This window comes from Geotrypetes seraphini, chromosome 3 (assembly GCF_902459505.1).
Source record: "Geotrypetes seraphini chromosome 3, aGeoSer1.1, whole genome shotgun sequence".
Taxonomy (NCBI): Eukaryota; Metazoa; Chordata; class Amphibia; order Gymnophiona; family Dermophiidae; genus Geotrypetes; species Geotrypetes seraphini.
In genome coordinates, this window is record NC_047086.1 from 166,857,572 (window position 1) to 166,878,417 (window position 20,846).

The following is a 20,846-nucleotide window of genomic DNA, read 5'->3' on the forward strand; positions in this document are numbered from 1 at the left end:
AAAATATCCTCAGAGGAAGTTTCATTCAGGTGCTACAAAACTTCGAGAGGGGTAGCTGTAAATTAGTCTGTGTCAGCGAACTTCCCGAGGCTGACTAAAGCTTACAGAAGAATTAATTTATTGACTCATAAGCTTTTGAGAACATTTATGATGAAGTAGACTGGAGAAGCCAAGCAGTTTTGATTTTGTATTTTCCACCTGTAAGAAGAGAGGACCATATGTGTGCTTATCAGTGTTCCTATAATACTTTTTGAAGAATTTGATGATCCTTGACAAAGGCTTGCGCCAAAATTTGGCCAAGTCGGGTCCAGTTTCAATAAAATCTTTATAGTTGCACTTTTAGTTGTTCCTCTGCCTTAGACCACCATTGATGTCCCCATACTGTTGCTATCTGCAAAGATTATATTCCTGCTTTTTTATTTTTTCTTTGTTTTGGCAGACAGTTTTAACTATACCTGAAGTTTAGACAGTTCTTGCATGGATGGCTGGTCAATCTGTAATTTGTCCCCACATCTTTTTAATTCACCGATTCCTGCGTCTAATTCTTTCAGGCTATCTTCTGCCTGCAGAATAGCCTAGACAGAATTATATACTGTGTTAACATAATGACACTACAAAGCTGTCCACATTTATTCATTTAATTTAATCTATATCATACAAAAAGCCAGAGGCAGAGTACAACAATAATTTAAAATCAAATAACTATCTATTACATACTCTTGTACAGTTTAAAAAAACATCATTAAATTGCTTTTTAATGCTGTAGCACTAATTGCAGAGGGTGAGTGCCTTGGAGATAAAAGACCCCTCATCCCTTCATGTGAGAAATTTTGAAACAGTTAAAATTACTATAAAGTGCTACTGTGTCAGCATGCACTATTAGGGGGTTGATTTTCTAAAGGACACCGATCTCGGTGGTCACCGATTGCATGTAAATCACGCATCGGCATCCTTTAGAGCAGTGTCCTGCAAACTTTGTCGAGCTGCGGCACACTAAATGTAATGGCCGTGGCTCGAGGCATCCAGAAGTGTGCCTTCGTCCAACTGATGATGTCATATAATGCCCTCCATTACAGGCCCTGAACCGCCAGTTGAGGGTGCCAGCAGGGAAGATGCACGGAGGGAAGAAGAGGCGCTGGCACCGGCTGATTGCCTACAGGATGTGCCTCGTGACATGAGAGGCACATCCTGTAGGCAGTCAGCTGGCACCGGCACCTCTCCTCCTCCCCAGTGTCTCGCGGCACACCATGAATCGCGTCTTTTTTTCTAATCAATGCCTTAAATGTAGGCCAGCATTTTACAGGCCTATATTTAAGGCATCCGTCTCATGTCTACGGAGACGCACAGGGATGTTTATGGATGCCCAAGGCCACTTCCGGTGGAAACCTCGCCCACGCTGGCCTTGGGCATCAATAGGTGTGCCTAAATGCCTCTATAGGCATGAATCAGATGCCTATATTGCAGATGTGCTATACTGCATAGATTTTATTTTTTAACGTGCATCCCGATTGGCTGGTGAGACAGCGGTAGAATGTCTACTGTCACCTACAATCAGGACGCCATTTGTAGAATCAGCCCCTTAGTATCTATGTCTCACTTTTAGGACCGAACAACAGGCAAGTAAAGATGTCTACTCAACCAATTCAAATCTTTATTATGTCCAATCCAATGCAATCCTTGGTTTTATATACCGATTCATCCCTTACAAAAAGGGCTCGACTTTGTTCCAACAAGAGTCCTAGTTTCGGCAATGAAATGTCTTACTTAGGGGACACTTCTTTTGTAAATGATGTGGTTATCAAATGAGCAGAGAATTTGCATAAAATTGGTGCTGAAAGGAGCAAAATTGCTGGACAGCAAATTGAGCTCTTGGCATTTAGAACAAAAGAAACCTGAATTGTTTTAGCACTGAGTCAAATGAAGCACACACTGAAAGAAAATGTTCTTTTACTTTAAATGTGTGAGCCTGGGGGAAAGTGAGTAAATATTGAATCTGTTCTTGCCTGAGAAGAGGATTACAAAGGAGTCACTCTAAAACCTCCTTCTGAATCACAGCTGAGAGCTCGGATTTGAAGAACTTTTTAAAATCATTTTTACTTCAATGAGTTTAACCAAGAGAGGATAGTGAGTAACCAAGACACTTTCAGAACAGAACAGTAAAATTCCTAAATACAGTAAAAGTCCAAAGTCCAGTTGAGGTCCTAAAGAGGTTAGGATTCTTCATCTTGGAAAAGAGATGGCCGAGGAGGGATATGATTGAGATATACAAAATCCTGAGTGGTGTAGAACGGGTACAAGTAAATTGATTTTTTACTCTAGGGGGGTGTGGGGACATTCAATTAAGTTACCATGGAAATACTTTTAAAACTAATAAGAGGAAATATTTTTTTTCACTCAACATATAGTTAAGCTCTGGAACTCATCGCCAGAGGATGCGGTAATAGCAGCATAGCTGGTTTAAAAAAAGATTTGGACAAATTCCTGGAGGAAAAGTCTATAATCTGCTATTGAGACCTCCCTGGGGGAAGCCACTGATTGCCCTGGGATTGGTAGAATAGAATGTTGCTACTATTTGGGTTTCTGTCAGGTACTTGTGACCTGGATTGGCCACTGTTGGGAACATTTCATTGTTCTGACCCAGTATGACTATGTTATCTCAAAGAGATCCTGGAACAGCCTTGCTATTTTCTAGCACAATAAACACACGATTTACAATGTCAGGTTCTAAATCATGGGAAATATTTACAGCCTATGGTGGAGAGCTTAAACTTTAAAAAAACTCCCAAACCATCTTACCTAAAACCTCAACCCTTGGGAGCTCCTGTTTATCCCAGCAATGAGCTTTTCTGAGCCAGCCGTGTATACTATCTGACCCAAATATGTAAGTCCTCTGGTACTGGCCTCCCCCCAGGATTTATCTTTCAGACCACTTGCTCCTCCTATGGTTACCTGACAGGGCAGACTTACTTCCTTAAAAGGATTTTCAGTAAGACTCACCTGAATTTGCTCCATTGCTGGACGTTCAACTCCTTCTGCTAGTTTCTGAAGTATTATATACTTGTTATCAGCCAGTGATGTAAATAGCAGCTTCAGGTCATTCTGAGGCAACAGAAACCAGAGAGAAAGAAAACCCCACATATGTTGAATTTCATATTTACAAATGTAGCCACATTTTATGTGATATTGAATGTATCTAATAAAATTAGATTTCCAGACTTCCATGAATATCAGCACTGCATCTCTTCATCAAATTCCCAACAGGAGACCCCTTTTTTCATTGTAGAAAAATTGCAATACCCCTGTGATAGTGATACGGGGGTCCTCTGTTAGGAATTTGATGGAGACACACAGTGCAGATATTCATGGAAGTCTGGACTGATAAGTTTTTGGGACACATATATCACATCACAATTTCATGGTGATGTATAACTTTATAAACTTTTAGTATTTGATTTTGGAAAGAGCTCTACCTTGATACTGAAGTGTGTGACACATATTTACGAACAATGTGATGCTAGTTTTAAATGGAGATTTTTGACAGATGTCAGAAAGTGGTTTCTTTGAATCTCTGTGGTCAGTACAAGAGCCTTTTATTCACTGAGGTCTTTTTCTCCATTATTAATATATTTTTAACTAGTCTTTAAGCCCGTTACATTAACGGGTGCTAGAGTAGATGTATGTCTTTCTGGGTATTTTTTTTCTTTGTCTCTCTCTCCTTGCATGCTGCCTGTCTGTCATTTTTTCTGTCTGTGAATCTCCCTGTGCCTCCTTCCTATGTCCATAGTGGCCCTTTCTATGTCCTTAGTGCCCCCAGTGCCTCCTTCCTCCTCCCCCCTCCGATGCCAGCCTGCCTTCCATTGAAAACCCCCCACCCCCTCCGTTGCCTCCCATAACCCTTCCATTGAAACACCCCCATGCCAGCCTGCCTGCCTCCCATCCCCCGGAGCAGCATATTTCCATGGAAATCCCCTCCCCCCCCCGATGCCATCCAGCATGCCTGCCTTCCATTGAACCCCCCACCCCCTCCAATGCCAGCCTGCCTGCCTCCCATCCCCCTTCCACTGAACCTCCCCCCCATGCCAGTCTGCCTCCCATTCCCCTGAGCAGCATGTTTTCATGGAACCCCCCCATGCCATCCTGTCTGCCTTCAATTGAACTCCCCCACCCCTCCTCCGATGGCAGCCTGCCTGCCTCCCTCCCATTATCCTTCCACCTGCCTGACTCCTCCCCCCCCCGCCGACCCGGCACAACCGAAACCCCCATTGACCCTCCCACCGCTACAGGGCTGACAAACCCGGCAGGAGCAGCAGCGTCGCAGGCACACTAAACGCTGCTTCGGGTCTTCTACTGGCCTAATTTCCTCTGCCGCGTCCCTGTTGACATCAGGGACGCGGCAGAGGAAATTAGGCCAGTAGAAGACCCGAAGCAGCGTTTAGTGTGCCTGCGACGCTGCTGCTCCTGCCAGGTTTGTCAGCCTTGTAGCGGTGGGAGGGTCAACGGGTGGTCCAGCTCCAACGCGTCGCTAGCAGCGGCTTGAAAAAAAGGAGACTGAGGGTCAACGGGGGGTCCAGCTCCGGCGCGTCGCTAGCAGCGGCTTGAAAAAAAGGAGACTGTGACGTTAAGCACGCATGCACACTCGTGCCGTCGCAACGGAACAGGGAACACGACTTTCGAGTGCGCATGCGCGCTTAACATTTTATTATTATTGATGCATATTTTAGTGAATGTTGTAGGGTGGAGCTTGTCCCTTATTCTATCTTCGGAATATGAGATTCGCAAGACACATCATTATTCATCTTTCTTTTGACTAAATTCCATTTTTCACTATTTTATGTTTATCTGAAACCAAATTCTGATCCACTTCACCACCTTGAGATCCACCCTCAGGACACTCAATTTACTTATCTCCTAAGAGGAACAGTATCAAAGGCTTTGTAGAAATCTATACACACGCCCTCAATGTAGTTCTCTGATCACCTAGTCAATTAATCAGATTGATGCAATCTTTCTTTGGTAAAATCATGTTATCACAGATCTAATGATTCCTTTGGTTCCAGAAAGTTCACTATCCTTTCCTTCAGCAACATTACCATGACTTTTCCCACCCCTGAAGTAAGGCTTACTAGCCCGTAGTTTCCCATAGAATCTCTGTTACCACTTTTATGAAAAGGGATTACATCAGCCCTTCTCTTTTTTTTTTTTTGTAAATCTTTATTCATTTTACATCTTTCAACAAGCCCTTCTCTAATTCAGTGGAACTTCTCCCATCTCCAAGGATCAGTATAACACATCCATTAGAGCAGTGGCTCCCAACCCTATCCTGGAGGACCACCAGGTCAGTCAGGTTTTCAGGATAGCCCTAATGAATATGCATGAGAGAGATCTGCATATAATGGAGGTGCCAGGCATGCAAATCTGCTCCATGCAAATTTATTAGGGCTATCCTGAAAACCCAACAGGCCTGGTGGTCCTCCAGGATGGGGTTGGAAACCACTGCTTTAGAGGACCTACCAGAGTCTCTCAGAAATTTCTCAACTGTATCTCATCTGGCATCATGGCTTTGCCCACTTTTAAAAGTTGATAATTGTTCATAAACACTTTCTTCGGTGAATGGTGCAGCATCTACTTCATTCCTACATCCACCTTTTGCCAATCATTTGCTGTTCTTTTCCAGGATTTTCTTCCATGAATACTTAACAGAGGTATTTGTTCAGCATTTCTGCTTTTTCCTCATCACACTCTATGCATCAGTCCTCAGTCTTCAACCATGCATTTCCCTTTTGTTTGTGTGTCTTAACTAGCTTATAAACTCAGTGGAGAAGGGCTCTCTCATATGTGTAGCTATAAAAACATAAGAATTTCCGCTGCTGGGTCAGACCAGTGGTCCATCATGCCCAGCAGTCTGCTCATGCATTGGCCCTTAGGTCAAAGGCCAGTGCCCTAACTGAGTCTAGCCTTACCTGCGTATGTTCTGGTTCAGCAGAAACTTGTCTAACTTTGTTTTGAATCCCTGGAGGGTGTTTTCCCCTGTAACATCCTCCGGAAGAGCATTCCATTTCTCTACCACTCTCTGGGTGAAGAAGAACTTCCTTATGTTTGTACGGAATCTATCCCCTTTTAACTTTAGAGAGTGCCCTCTCGTTCTCCCTACCTTGGAGAGGGTGAACAACCTGTCTCTATCTACTAAGTCTATTCCCTTCATTATCTTAAATGTTTTGATCATGTCCCCTCTCAGTCTCCTCTGTTCAAGGGAGAAGAGGCCCAGTTTCTCTAATCTCTCACTGTACGGCAACTTCTCCTGCCCCTTAACCATTTATTCGCTCTTCTCTGGACCCTTTCGAGTAGTACCATGTCCTTCTTCATGTACGGCGACCAGTGCTGGATGCAGTATTCCAGGTGAGGGTGTACCATGGCCCGGTACAGCAGCATGATAACCTTCTCCGATCTGTTCATGATCCCCTTCTTAATCATTCCTAGCATTAGTTTGAGCGGGTAACTATATTATTAATCTTTAATCTAGTGTAGCCTGTAATCCAATAGAGGGCATATTTGGAAAGAGCTACAAGAAGTGTACAGCACAATTTGTTGACCAGCATTTCAGGTTTTATATTTAACGTCAGTTTGAATGAGCAAAAATTAAATATGCTCACCAGTTGTGTTTTTGTACAATACAATTACAGATTGGCCAAATATCATAAGTGGGGTTTTTTTTTTTTTTTTTTAGCTTAGAGACCACAGCTCCAAGAAAATGAGAGCAGAAAGCATACCTGAAAAGTCATGAGTTGTTGAAGTCGGTCCTTCATCTGATGGCATCGCTGATTAACCACCGATTCCAGCGTGTTCAGTCTCCCCAGCAAACAGCACAGTGTGTCTTCAATCACTTCTTGGTTATCATTGCTCTCAGGAAATGTTTGGAAAAAAAGATTTTTGTTTTTATCCATCTCTTCTGTCATCTCTTTAATGTCTTTGGCAAGAACCTGGTATGTGCAAAAGACAAGGGAACTCTTTTTACATCTGACAGCAGGAAACAAAAGAGGGTCATTTTAAATCACCCACTTTGATGAACAGGGTGCATGTACTTTGTATGGTTTTCAGAGTAAATGTACATGAATACTTTCAGTTAGACAGTTATCACAGGGAAGGAACTGCACACATTTAAACCTCCTAATTTGTGTGGATATATTTTCTAAGTACAATATGCACATGCCCATGGGAATTCAAAAGTATGCATATAGTTCCAAACTCTGTACCTATCCCACTCCCAGAAAAGCCTCTTCAAATGTATAATTTATGTAAATAGTGGCTGATTACCACAGTTATCTGGATAATCTTTAGGCCCACTTTTGTCTTATCCCTAACCCTGCCTCTCTTTATATGGATAGTGCTGTTTAGTGACTGAAATGCTCAATACTATTCATTATGTTTCTATAAGGGTGGTAGATGCGTGAAATAGTCTCCCGGAAGAGGTGATGGAAATAGAGGCTGTGTCTGAATTCAAGAAGGCCTGGGATAGGCACGTGGGATCTCTCGGAGAGAGAAAGAGATAATGGTTACTGTGGATGGGCAGACTAGATGGGCCATTTGGCCTTTATCGGCCATCATGTTTCTATGTTTCTGTTATTTGTAAACTGCTTGGATGGCTATTACCCTAGGGTGGTATAAAACTTGAAAACTTGATTATGTTATCAAACTTTATAGATAAGTGAATTATGCATTCACTGGTTGTCTTTAAATGTGTAATTTGCTTTGACTATTAGGCCCAGGCAATAAAGTTCCACTTGATATTTTATGCTCCTAGTTGGAAAGACCTCCAGGAATGATTTTTTTTTTTTTTTAAATGTTGCTAAAAAGCACAGTTACTTACCGTAACAGGTGTTATCCAGGGACAGCAGGCAGATATTCTTAACACATGGGTGACGTCACCGACGGAGCCCTCGGTACGGACCTTTTTAACTAGAAGTTTCTAGTTGGCCGCACCGCGCGTGCGCGAGTGCCTTCCCGCCCGACGGAGGAGTGCGTGGTCCCCAGTTAGTATAAGCCAGCTAAGAAGCCAACCCGGGGAGGTGGGTGGGACGTAAGAATATCTGCCTGCTGTCCCTGGATAACACCTGTTACGGTAAGTAACTGTGCTTTATCCCAGGACAAGCAGGCAGCATATTCTTAACACATGGGTGACCTCCAAGCTAACAAAGAGGGAGGTGGGATGGTTGGCCATTAGGAAAATAAATTTTGTAACACAGATTGGCCGAAGTGTCCATCCCGTCTGGAGAACGCATCCAGACAGTAGTGAGTAGTGAACGTGTGAACTGAGGACCAAGTGGCCGCCTTGCAGATTTCCTCGATGGGCGTGGAGCGGAGGAAAGCTACAGAAGCAGCCATAGCTCGGACTCTGTGGGCCGTGACAGTTCCTTCCAGTGAGAGACCGGCCCGAGCGTAGCAGAAAGCAATACAGGCAGCAAGCCAATTTGAAAGTGTCCGTTTGGAGACAGGACGCCCCAAACGGTTGGGGTCGAAAGACAAAAAGAGCTGAGGGGCTGTTCGGTGAGCTCTGGTACGATCAAGATAGTAAGCAAGGGCACGCTTACAATCCAGCGTGTGCAACGCCTGTTCCCCAGGATGCGAGTGAGGCTTAGGGAAGAAGACGGGCAGCACAATGGACTGGTTGAGGTGAAAAGCTGAGACCACCTTGGGAAGGAATTTAGGGTGGGTACGTAGAACAACCTTGTCATGGTGAAAAACAGTGAAAGGTGGGTCGGCAACCAGTGCATACAGTTCACTAACCCTCCTGGCAGAGGTGATGGCAATTAGGAAAAGCACCTTCCAGGTAAGAAGCCTGAGTGAAGTCGTGGCCAGAGGCTCAAACGGAGGTTTCATGAGAGCTGAGAGAACCACATTCAGGTCCCAGACGACAGGAGGAGGCTTGAGAGGCGGTTTGATATTGAAGAGTCCTCTCATGAATCTGGAAACCAGAGGATGAGCCGTGAGGGGTTTACCGAGAATAGGCTCATGAAACGCAGTAATGGCACTGAGGTGGACTCTGATGGAGGTAGTTTTGAGGCCAGCATTGGACAGTGAGAGCAAATATTCCAAGACAGTTTCCACCGCTAAGGAGGTGGGTTCCTGATGATGCCGGAGACACCAGGAGGAAAATCTGGTCCACTTCTGATGGTAACATTGGAGAGTGGCCGGTTTCCTGGAAGCGTCCAAAATGAGGCGGACCGGTTGAGATAGATTCTCCGGAGAGGTCAGCCCGAGAGAAACCAAGCTGTCAGGTGGAGCGAAGACAGATTGGGATGTAGTAGAGACTGATGCTGTTGCGTAAGTAGAGTAGGAAACACAGGAAGTAGAATGGGTTCCCTGGAGCTGAGCTGGAGCAGGAGTGAGAACCAGTGTTGGCGAGGCCACCGAGGTGCGATAAGAATCATGGTGGCGTGGTCTTTGCGGAGTTTGGACAAGGTCCGCAACATCAGAGGAAGTGGAGGGAAGGCATACAGGAACCGATCCCTCCAATCGAGCAGGAATGCATCCGGGGCCAGACGGTGAGGAGAGAAGAGTCTGGAGCAGAATTGGGGCAGCTGATGATTGTGAGGTGCTGCAAAGAGGTCCACCTGCGGAGTGCCCCATCGAGCAAAGATGGAGAGCAGAGTCGGAGGGTCCAACGTCCACTCGTGAGGTTGAAGGATGCGACTGAGATTGTCGGCCAGAGAGTTCTGTTCGCCCTGGATATAGACCGCCCTGAGAAAGAGATTGCGGTCCGTGGCCCAGGTCCAGATGCGCAGAGCCTCCAAACAAAGGGGGCGTGATCCGGTGCCGCCTTGCTTGTTTATGTAGTACATGGTGACTTGATTGTCTGTGCATAGGAGGAGGACTTGAGGGCAGAGAAGATGTTGGAAAGCCTTGAGGGCATAGAACATGGCCCTGAGTTCCAGGAAATTGATGTGATGACGACGCTCCTGTGGGGTCCAAAGTCCCTGGGTGCGTAGGTCTCCTAGGTGAGCTCCCCACGCGTAGGGGGACGCATCTGTGGTGATGATCATAGAGTGGGGGGGCAGATGAAAAAGTAGACCCCTGGAAAGATTTGAGGAGTTCAACCACCATTGGAGAGATTGCTGAAGAGATGATGTCACAGAGATGGGACGAGAAAGAAGGTCCGTAGTCTGTGACCATTGGTTGGCGAGAGTCCACTGAGGCGTACGAAGGTGGAGACGTGCCAGAGGAAGGACATGCACCGTCGAGGCCATGTGACCCAGTAGGACCATCATCTGTCGGGCAGGAATGGAGGGGTGCATGAGTACCTGACGGCAGAGATGGAGCAGGGTCCGCTGGTGATCGGAGGGGAGAAAGGCCCTCATTAGCGTGGTGTCCAGAACTGCTCCAATGAATTGAAGTCGCTGGGTGGGAAGCAGGTGCGACTTGGGGTAGTTGATCTCGAACCCCAGGAGGTGGAGGAGAGAGATGGTGTGATGAGTGGCTTGTAGCACGAGTTGAGACGAAGGTGCTTTCACTAACCAATCGTCCAAGTAGGGGAACACCTGGAGGTTGTGAGACCTGAGGAAGGCCGCTACCACTATAAGGCACTTGGTGAAGACCCTGGGTGAGGAAGCTAGGCCGAACGGTAGCACCTTGTACTGATAGTGGTGGTGCAGTACCTGGAACCGTAGGTAGCGGCGAGAATTCTGATTGATGGAGATGTGAGTGTAGGCCTCTTTGAGGTCCAGGGAACATAGCCAGTCGTGTTGAGAAAGAAGAGGGTAAAGCGTGGCAAGGGAGAGCATTCTGAACTTCTCCTTGACCAGACACTTGTTGAGGTCCCTTAGATCGAGAATGGGACGGAGGTCTCCCGTCTTTTTGGGAACCAGGAAGTAGCGGGAGTAGAATCCCTGACCCCTTTGATCTGGAGGTACTTCTTCGATGGCATTGAGAAGGAGGAGGGATTGAACCTCCCTCAGGAGGAGGGGGGTTTGAGATGAGTGTGAAGCAGACTCTACGGGAAGGTTGTCTGGAGGCAGAGTCTGGAAGTTGAGAGAATAGCCGTGGCGGATGATGTTGAGGACCCACTGGTCCGACGTGATGACTTCCCAACGGCTGGAGAAGATGGTGAGACGACCTCCGATGGGCTGTGGAAGAGGTAGCAAGGGTGGATGACTGGCTATGCCCTGGAGAGAAGAGTCAAAAGGGCTGAGATTGTTTAGCAGGCTGAGGAGGCTTAGAAGGTTGAGTGGCCTGAGATCGAGCCTGAGCATGATGTTGCTGTTGACGGGGTCGCCGAGATTGCTGGGGAGGCGGGTTGAGTGGTCTGGCTGAGAACCTCCGTTGATAAGATGTTTGAGGCCGATAGGGTCGGGCAGGCGGAGCCTTCTTTTTCGGTTTGATCAGGGTGTCCCACCTGGTCTCATGGGCAGAGAGTTTCTGGGTGGTGGAATCCAGGGACTCTCCAAAAAGTTCATCCCCGAGACAGGGGGCGTTGGCCAGACGATCCTGGTGGTTGATGTCCAGGTCGGAGACTCTGAGCCAGGCCAAGCGACGCATGGCTACGGCCATGGCAGAGGCCCGAGAGGTGAGCTCGAAGGAGTCGTATATCGAGCGGACCATATACTTGCGCATTTGGAGAAGGCCAGAGATGTGCTGTTGGAATAGCGGGACCTTGCGCTCAGGAAGGTACTTCTGGAGGGCAGACAGTTGTTGGACCAAATGTTTCAGATAAAAGGAAAAATGGAAGGAATAGTTGTTTGCCCTGTTAGCAAGCATGGCATTTTGGTAAAGCCTCTTGCCAAACTTGTCCATGGTCTTACCTTCTCTGCCAGGAGGGGTAGAGGCATAGACACTGGAGCCCTGAGTCTTCTTTAAGGTGGATTCGACCAGAAGGGACTCATGGGGCAATTGAGATTTGTCGAATCCCGGAATGGGAATGACACGGTAAAGGTTGTCCAGTTTACGGGGGGCTCCCGGTACCGTGAGGGGATTTTCCAAGTTTTTGTAGAACGTTTCCCGTAGGATGTCATGCACGGGAAGCTTGAGGAACTCCTTAGGAGGTTGCTCAAAGTCTAGAGCCTCTAGAAAGGCTTGAGACTTTTTTGAGTCAGATTCCAGAGGAAGGGACAGGGCAGCAGACATTTCTCTCAAAAATTTAGAAAATGAGGACTGCTCTGGTTTAGAGGTGGCATCGGGTGCCGATGGTTCCTCATCAGATGAGGAGGGATCCTCCTCGGTACCGAGAGGAGTTTCCTCCCATAAGTCAGGGTCCCTGACTTCTGGTGCATGTCGAGACACCGGGGTGGAGGGCGCGGTATGGCGAGTTTTGGACAAAGACTTTCCAGAGCGCACCGAAACGGTACCAGGGGAGGACGACCGGCGTCTATCTCGGTCCCGAGAAGAATGCCGTACCGCCTGGTGCCGAGGAGGATCCAATGTGGCCTGAGAATGAACCACCGGATCGTCCTGAAGTTGTTGGGCCGAAAGGATCGGCATGGATGTGTTCACCGGTACCGAAGGGGTGGACACCGGGGGCTCGGTGCGGGGCTCGGGCCGGTCTGGTACCGGAAGGAGCGGTGCCAGGATAGTGGGCAACAGTTGCTCAAGTTGTTTCTTCAACTGTTCTTGTAGTTGAGCCTTTAAGATGGCCGAGATACGGTCATCTAGGGGTGGCATCGGAACCGCTTTCTTTTTCTTCGGTTCCTTAGATGCCGCTCCACGCCCCGGCGATGAGGAGGCCGATGACGAGGCACTCACCGAGATCGGGGCGGAGCGTTTGCGGGACCGGTGCGATGCCGGTAGGGACGGTGTCGCCACCGTAGCTGGAGGGCGCTCGAGGGAAGAGGAAGGCTTCTTAGCCGGCTTACCTGGCGCCAGCGACGCCGATGCGGGGTCGGTCGGTGTCGAGGTCGACGGTGCCGATTTTTGAGGTACCGTCGTTGAAGGTGAGGAATCCATCGCCGACTCGGTGCCGAAGAGGAGAGTTTGTTGAATTCTTCGGTTTTTAAGGGTTCTTTTTTGAAGAGTAGCACAGCGGGTGCAGGAGTCCGCCCGATGCTCCGGACCCAGACACTGCAAACACCAATTGTGTGGGTCAGTTATGGAGATCGGGCGTGCACACCGCTGGCACTTCTTAAAACCGACCTGCGGGGGCATGAAGGGGAAGATAGCCTCCGCAAAATCGAAGCCCGAGGCCTGTATACTGGCAACAGGCCCCGCCGGGGCAAAACGAAAGAAAAAAGGGAAAAAGCAAAGTTTTTTTTTTTTTTTTTTTTGCAAATCAAAGAAAAATAAACCCGAAGGTAAAGAAAGAAAAAATAAGGAAAAAAGCGCGAGCGGGAAGGCAAAAAAGTGGTTTCAACGGCCGTTGAAAAAACACACGCGTCTTCTTCGCTCCGCGGAAACGAAGAAACTGGGGACCACGCACTCCTCCGTCGGGCGGGAAGGCACTCGCGCACGCGCGGTGCGGCCAACTAGAAACTTCTAGTTAAAAAGGTCCGTACCGAGGGCTCCGTCGGTGACGTCACCCATGTGTTAAGAATATGCTGCCTGCTTGTCCTGGGATAATAACACACACCATGTAACCATGCAAACTTTGAACCATATTTGAGGGCAATTTTCACTCAGGCCATCTTATCCAGTTAATGTCTTTGAAAGCTAAGGGTAATTTTGAACAGTCCAGTGCCATTGGTAATAAACTGACATTTCAAGCTTATGTATATTACAGCCAAGTATGTATATTACAGCATGTATGCTTTCAAAAATGGTCTTACCTGCTAATTTTCTTTCCTTGAATCATACCAGAACAATCCAGAACCACTGGATGATGCCCATCAACTAGCAGATGCAGACAGTATGACAACCTGTGAGAAAACTCTCTCAACCTCTAGGTGAGTGGAATTTAGGGATGAAAGCAATCATAAATCCAAGGGAAACAGAATAGAACCCTCAAAAAGTTGTTGTTTTTTTCCCAGGAACAAAAATCAGACAGCAATTCAACATTTCTGAGGTAGGAATCTAGCCTAGTCTGGCAGTATTCATACACACACACACACACACAAAAACAAATTAGCAAGTAAGATGAAATTTTTTCTTCCTTACCATCAATCAGTCCTGAACCACTATGAGGTGAAAAAGCAACCTTCAAACTTGATGGGATTCTGAAACCCCTGCCTTACACACTCCTGCAGCAAAGATTAATTTTTTTCCTGATAAAAACATCTAGCTAAGTGGCCTTTTTTTTTTTTTTTTCCAATTCTTTATTCATTTTCAAGTTACAATAAGTGCAACAATATATTCAAACAAATTAACAATAATTATGTCACTTAACAATCTTCAATGGTACAAATGATATGCTCTTATCTCCCACCCCTCCCACCCTTTCGTATCCTAGAAACAATACCTTATACCATATATAAAATAAATTTACCCTTCCCTCCCTCCCTCCCAATCCAACTTGTAAATTTAAGCTAAGTAGCCTTAAAGAATGCAAGGATGACCACGCTCATTGCGAGTTGACAGCATTCGTACTACAAGAAGACATAGATGACATTCTGGTATGGTTGAATTCTGTATAGAATCTATCTGAGCAGCAGTACACTTCAAATGTCCACATTTGTGACTCTTAAGACTTCTGAGGCAGGCCTATTGGCCGAAACATGTACATGTCGAGTCATTGAGTCGTTGTATGCATCATTGTGACATTGAAGAAATAATGTTTTTTTTATATTATCAGATAAATTTGATGACTCTTTTTTAGTGCACATCATTCTGATCTGGACAATTCCATTCTGGTTTCTGCATGTCCCACAAATATCTACAGGAGACACTGCATGCAACCCTGCCCATGAAACTGCTAAACCACAGATCAAATGCACCTTGAGGATTTTAGGAAAGATGTGATCCCGTGAAAGTATAGTCCAATGAGACAGTTTCCTTAAGTCTGTGAGTAATGGTAGCTTGAGGCAACATCCACTTTCTTAGCTCCAACAAAAAGTACAAACGCACGATCTGACTTCCAAAAATCATTGCATAAGAACCCACTAAACAAACATCAGATAGAGGAGACAGAAATCATCACCACAGTCTTCTCATCAAAATGATAGCAACATTAACACACGATTGATATGAAAAGCTGAAACTACCTATAGCAAAATGAAAAAACCATTTAGATGGAACCTCCAGCTTTTGTAAAATGCAAGAACAGTTCCTGACAGGAAAGCATCTGCTGCTCAAATAACTGTATTGCTGAACAAATAGCCACCAGAAAAGTATTTTGGCATAAGATTCTTCAGGATCACCTTTTCTAATGGTTCAGAGGGTGACAAGAAAGACTCAAAGACCAAAGCATCAGATTCCATGCTGAAAAGATTGATACACTAGAGGCATAAGGTAAGAAAATTTTTAGGAGATTGATCATATCAGGATGTGAAGCCAAGGGTGCACCTTTCATATGACCCTTGAAACATGCCAGTACCACCACCTGAACCTTCAAGGAACCAGCCACTAAACCTTTTTCCAAGACCCTTTTGCAAAAAAATGTATGACTGAAGTTCAAAAAGTGAAATATGCTCTCTTCAATCACCAAGCTTTGAGAAAGTTGGTCTGCACATTTTCTGCTCCTGCTACATGTGCGGCAGAGAGAGCCTGCAAATAAGCTTCTCCCCACTGGGAGTTGAGCTTTTAAGTTTAACAAGGCACTTCTGGTGCCTCCTTGCCTATTGATATAGGCCACCACTCACATTGTCTGAGAAGACCGACTGCCTTGCCTTCCAGAGACTTCTCCAGTGCCTGAAGTGATAGTCAAATGGCTCTGAGTTCTAATCTATTTATGGACCACTTTTGCTCAGCCAGTGTCCAAAGACCCTGAACTGGGTGTCCGCTGCAATGACCCCCCACCCCCAATTGTAAAGGCTGGCATTGGTCATTAGACTCTTTCAGGAGGAAATTCGGAGAGTCATGCCCCTTGAGATGGCAGCCAGTTGCAGCCACCACCGCAGACTGCTCTTTGCTTCCAGTAACCAGGGAAGTGAGTCCATCTGAGGACACCATTGAGAGAGAAGAGAGTGTAGCAGAGGTTTCATGTGCACTCTTGTCCAAGGGGCTACCTCTATGGCTGCTGCAACCGGCCCCAGGACCTGCAGCTAATTCTACGGCATGGGAGTCGGACTCTGCAGCAGATCCAAAATCTGCTTCCAGAGCTCCAGTCTCCATAGCTCTGGAAGAAAGATCTGGCTCAAGGTTGTGTCGAACAAAAGTCCTAGGTACACCAAGTGCTCCAGCTGGCTCTTCTTGAAGCTGACTATCCATCCCAAGTCCTAGAGGAGTTGAACCACTGTCAAAACTGCCAGTTCGCCTTCCTCCTTGGACAGGGCTCCGATTAGCTAATCATCCTAATATTCATTCATTCAATTTTCTATACCATTCTCCCAGGGGAGCTCAGAATGGTTTACTTGAATTTATTCAGGTACTCAAGCATTTTCTCCTGTCTGTCCCAGCAGGCTCGCAAACTATCTAATGTACCTGGGGCAGAGGGGGATTAAGTGACTTGCCCAGGGTCACAAGGAGCAGCGTGGTTTTGTGCTAGTCTGATAACATCCTCCAGTGTCATCCCCATGGTTGTTTTCAACATGTCCAGCCATCTGATTGCAGGTTGTCCCCTTTGCCTAGTTCCTTCGATCTTCCCAAACATGAGATCCTTCTCCAATGATCTTTCTCTTCCGACAGTGTGACCAAAATAAGCCAGTTGTAACATCATTTGGGCTCCGAGTGACATAGCCAGTTTGATCTCTTCCAAAATCGATTTGTTAGGTCTTCTGGCAGTCTACTATTTCCTTGCCTTTGAATATTTTGTCAAGAGCCTTCAATGAAGAGTGACCCAGTGCTATTCTGCGGAGTATTTTTTCCCTAGTAGTTGCTTCTTTGTTTGTGAAAGAGGCCAGGAAATTGAAATCACCTCTACAACTTCATATTTTACTATCCCTTTTCACTTTCACCCTAGGCCTTCTCATTCCAGAGTTTCTTTTTAATTGAAAGAGACTTGAATGTGCTTTTATGCCACATAGGGAAATATGATAGACTTTAAAATACCTATCTAGCCTATCCTCCAAAATATACATATAGAGATCTATAAACCAATCCCCAGATATTTCATGATGAAAACCATTGACCATTTTAGTGGTCATCCTCTGGACTGACTTCATCCTGTTTATAGCTTATTTCGAGATGCATTCTCTTCCACTTAATATCTATCCTCTCAATCTCTTTTCTATCTAATTTTGCTCTTTTAAACATTCAATATATCTTATCCCCATCCAACATGTTTCTTCCTAATCCCTCTTTCTCCTTTTCTTACTTACAATGTAACTTTACCCATCCATTCCCTCCCTCCTCACTGTCAAGTCTGTCTTGTTATTGTCGTTTATGTTCACTATACATTATTTAATTTATTTAATATCTTTTGTTTTTTATTTTTTCTCAATTGTTTCTACTCTTACCTGTAAATTTTTTAAATCCAATGTAAACCGTCCAGATATTTGCTTGATGGTCGGTATATTAAAATCTAATAAACTTGAAACTTGAAACTCTAGAACTGTACACAACATTCTAAATATGAAAATTTATTGAACGCTCTTTGACACTAATTTACAGTATAATGAATACCTGGCTATGGTTTTCTAACCTTCTTGTACAACAGAATGATACAATTCATCGTGGCCAATTGATTGCAGGACGTTTCATTGCAGTTGTACTGAAATGGCCACACTAAATTGTCCCATTCTGGCTAGGATGCAATACATTCATCAAAAACAACAAATAGAAGCACTATAAACTTAAAACCACTTTATAAACTGCCTGAAGGCGCTCAGAACCATGAGGTGGTGTAATGAACACTACCAGGGTGAAACCCTGATTCGTGTTTCAAATGTCTATCATTGCTCCCTTTTGGAGTTGTTTATAAAGTTGTTTCATATTGTGTAAAAAAAATTTTGAATAGAAGTGCAAAAGTGTTTCACTAATTCACAACAGCTTTCTTATATTTTAAACTCTGAACTTAGTCTTTTTGAAAAAAAACTCAAGGTAAGTAAAAGTTATCTTTCTGAAGCAGAATCTTATCTTGCTAAAGCCGGGTCTGACGCGTTTCGCCAAGACGGCTTCCTCAGAGAACCCACTTCAACAAGTTGACAATCTAAAAGAGAACTGAATTCTTCAAAGCTCTCCTGACTTCTCCAGTATCCGATTCATGTGACAACACTCACAGCTCTACAGTCAGAGCCCGAGCAGGCGGACAAGGGAGAAAGAGCTTGCAGTAGGAAAGGTGGCATATTCTGCAGTCTGACTGAGGGAATTAAATTTTAATAAATTACTTTTTGGAAAGTTTCCAGCCTGACTATATACTTGAGTTTTATTTGCAGCATTCAGTCCGGCTGCTTCTCCACCAGCATCCGTGAAACCAGGGTAGAATTTGGAAGGGGTGGGGGGGCATTGTCCACCCCCTAAAAACTTATTCAGCCCATTCTGAGAGAGGATGGGGCACTGGAGAAGGAAAGCTGCGGTATTGCTGCAGGGAGAAGTGCCGGATCACAGACAGGGAAGAGAGGGGGGGAAACATGCTAGACCAAGAAGAGTGGAAGACAGAAGGAGAGATGGCAGACCACAAGGTGTGTGTGTCTTGTTTTTAATAGCATGTTCATTGCAGGACGATTCATAGTGAGATTCAGCACTGAACTGGCCATGATAAAATGGCTGAGATGAATTGTCCTAGACCCCCTTGGACAATACGGATTCATTCTCCAGCTTTAGAAAATTCAAATGTGTGTATTATAACTACTTTTCCCTATAAAAACAACTCTGTTTGGGAGGATAGAGCAGGTGTGGAATTCTACATTCTCTTTTACCGTGTTTCCCCGATGGTAAGACACTGTCTTATTTTTTTTGGAAGGCCAAAATATGCTCTAGGGCTTATTTTCGGGGGGATGCCTTATTTACCCATGAAGAAGACTACAGTACACAGTTATTGTTGAAAAAAAACAGAATTTTATTACCTGTATTGGATGTTCTGGCCGTGAACAAACTCCTGCAGTCTCCGTTAGGGAGGGATGAGGGAAGCTGCCTGTGTTTCCTTGCGCGGAGTCACGTGCGCGCGCTGCAGTCCTGTCACTTCCTCCTCTTCACTTCATGACGAGGCGCGGCACGCAGCCATGGAGGCAAATACGGTAGACGGAGGGACCACACGGAGTCACCCACCGTACCACCCGATTCGGGTAAGCGCAGGTATCGGTGGGTGGCTTATTTGCGGGGGGGTGCCTTATTTTACATTTTTTTCTAAAAAGGGGGGGCTGTCTTATTTGATGGCCCTGCCTTATCATCGGGGAAACACGGTAGTAGAAATATTGAAGGATGGTGTCATTACTAACTGCTGCTGTAAACCTTTATTTCTTTATTCAATTTTCTATACTGTTCTCCCAGGGGAGCTCAGAACAGTTTACATGAATTTATTCAGGTACTCAAGCATTTTTCCCTGTCTGCCTGGTGGGCTCACAATCTTTGTAATGTACCTGGGGCAATGGGGAGATTAAGTGACTTGCCCAGGGTCACAAGGAGCAGCGTGGGTTTGAACCCACAACCTCAGGGTGCTGAGGCTGTAGCTCTAACCACTACACCACTCTAGAAATCATAATATAGTAAAAGTGAGCCAAGTATAGGACAATCAATCATTGTGACATCACTGATGAGGTTGGCTCTCAGGCATTGCTGGAATGAGGCATTATGACATCACAATACCAGCTCTGGTTACCAGAGATGGAAACTTTTCATACTATTTATATATTCCGTGTTCTATATTGCTCTCCCAGGGGAGCTCAGAACAGTCTACATGAATTTATTCAGGTACTCAAGTATTTTCCCTGTCTGTCCTGGTGGGCTCACAAGATATCTAATGTACCTGGGGCAATGGGGGGATTAAGTGACTTGCCCAGAGAGTCACAAGGAGCAGCGTGGGTTTGAAACCACAACCTCAAGGTGCTGGGCTGTATCTTTAACCACTGCGCCACACTCTCCCTCATGTGCTGTGTAGTACAGAATTATATCCTGGCACTCTATCTCCAAAAATTACCTCCTGGCGGTAGAGACAGGTTTCAGTTTCTTCCGGCTGAAGGGCAGTGGCAACAAATAGGCATTCTTCTACACCATCTAGCCAAGTAGAAGTGGCAGAAACCACATCATACAACTTCTGTTCCAAGGGAAGACTCTTCTTCTCTGTACCTCCAGGCTGAGTAAAGAGAGAGTAAAATTTAACTAATTTACCATTCCAAGACTGAAACTTTAAAGGAAAATTAGAGGGGAAACATGCATATCAGCTAACAGTATCATTAATTTATAGGTGTACCGACCACCTCCTACAGAAATTGATTTCACAGTCAAAGTTAGGAGCTGTCATACGACAGCAAGAACTGCTTCATTCATTATATCGAAAGAAGAACAGTGAAATGTTCCTGTACCTGACATGAGACCTCTTCAAATGCCTGGCTCAGTCTGTCCAGAAAAGATGCAACAGATGATTTGTCCTCTCTCTGACTCTCTTCTTTATACAAAGGCTCCCCAGACATTAACCTGTTTGTCCTGCTGAGCATCTATAGTGACAATAATAGTTATTGCAGATATGAAGATTTTGTTTGTATCACAACTATTCACAATGAAAGAAAACTTATTTTTATATGGCACACAGAAATTACCCCTTCCTTAGCAAAGCCAAATACATTCCAAGATCTCTCTTTTTTCAAGCAAGAGCAGAATATACAGTATTAAACCAACACAGTGCACATAGCAAAGGAGGTACCTAGAAAAGAAAACTATCTTGTACCATTCCTTCTATG

The 20,846-nt window shown here is 45.3% G+C and overlaps 1 protein-coding gene across 1 annotated transcript in view; it reads right to left on the bottom strand.

Moving 5' to 3' along the window:
- SYNE1 (spectrin repeat containing nuclear envelope protein 1) overlaps nt 1–20,846 on the bottom strand; it is a 994,076-nt gene that overhangs the window by 269,905 nt on the left and 703,325 nt on the right. Inside the window, exons 99-103 of the mRNA XM_033936910.1 lie at nt 20,472–20,603; nt 20,087–20,242; nt 6,768–6,977; nt 2,998–3,099; nt 456–575 (exon numbers count right to left, since the gene is read on the bottom strand). Coding sequence (XP_033792801.1) covers nt 456–575; nt 2,998–3,099; nt 6,768–6,977; nt 20,087–20,242; nt 20,472–20,603 — 720 coding nt within the window. The remainder of the gene's footprint in view (nt 1–455; nt 576–2,997; nt 3,100–6,767; nt 6,978–20,086; nt 20,243–20,471; nt 20,604–20,846) is intronic.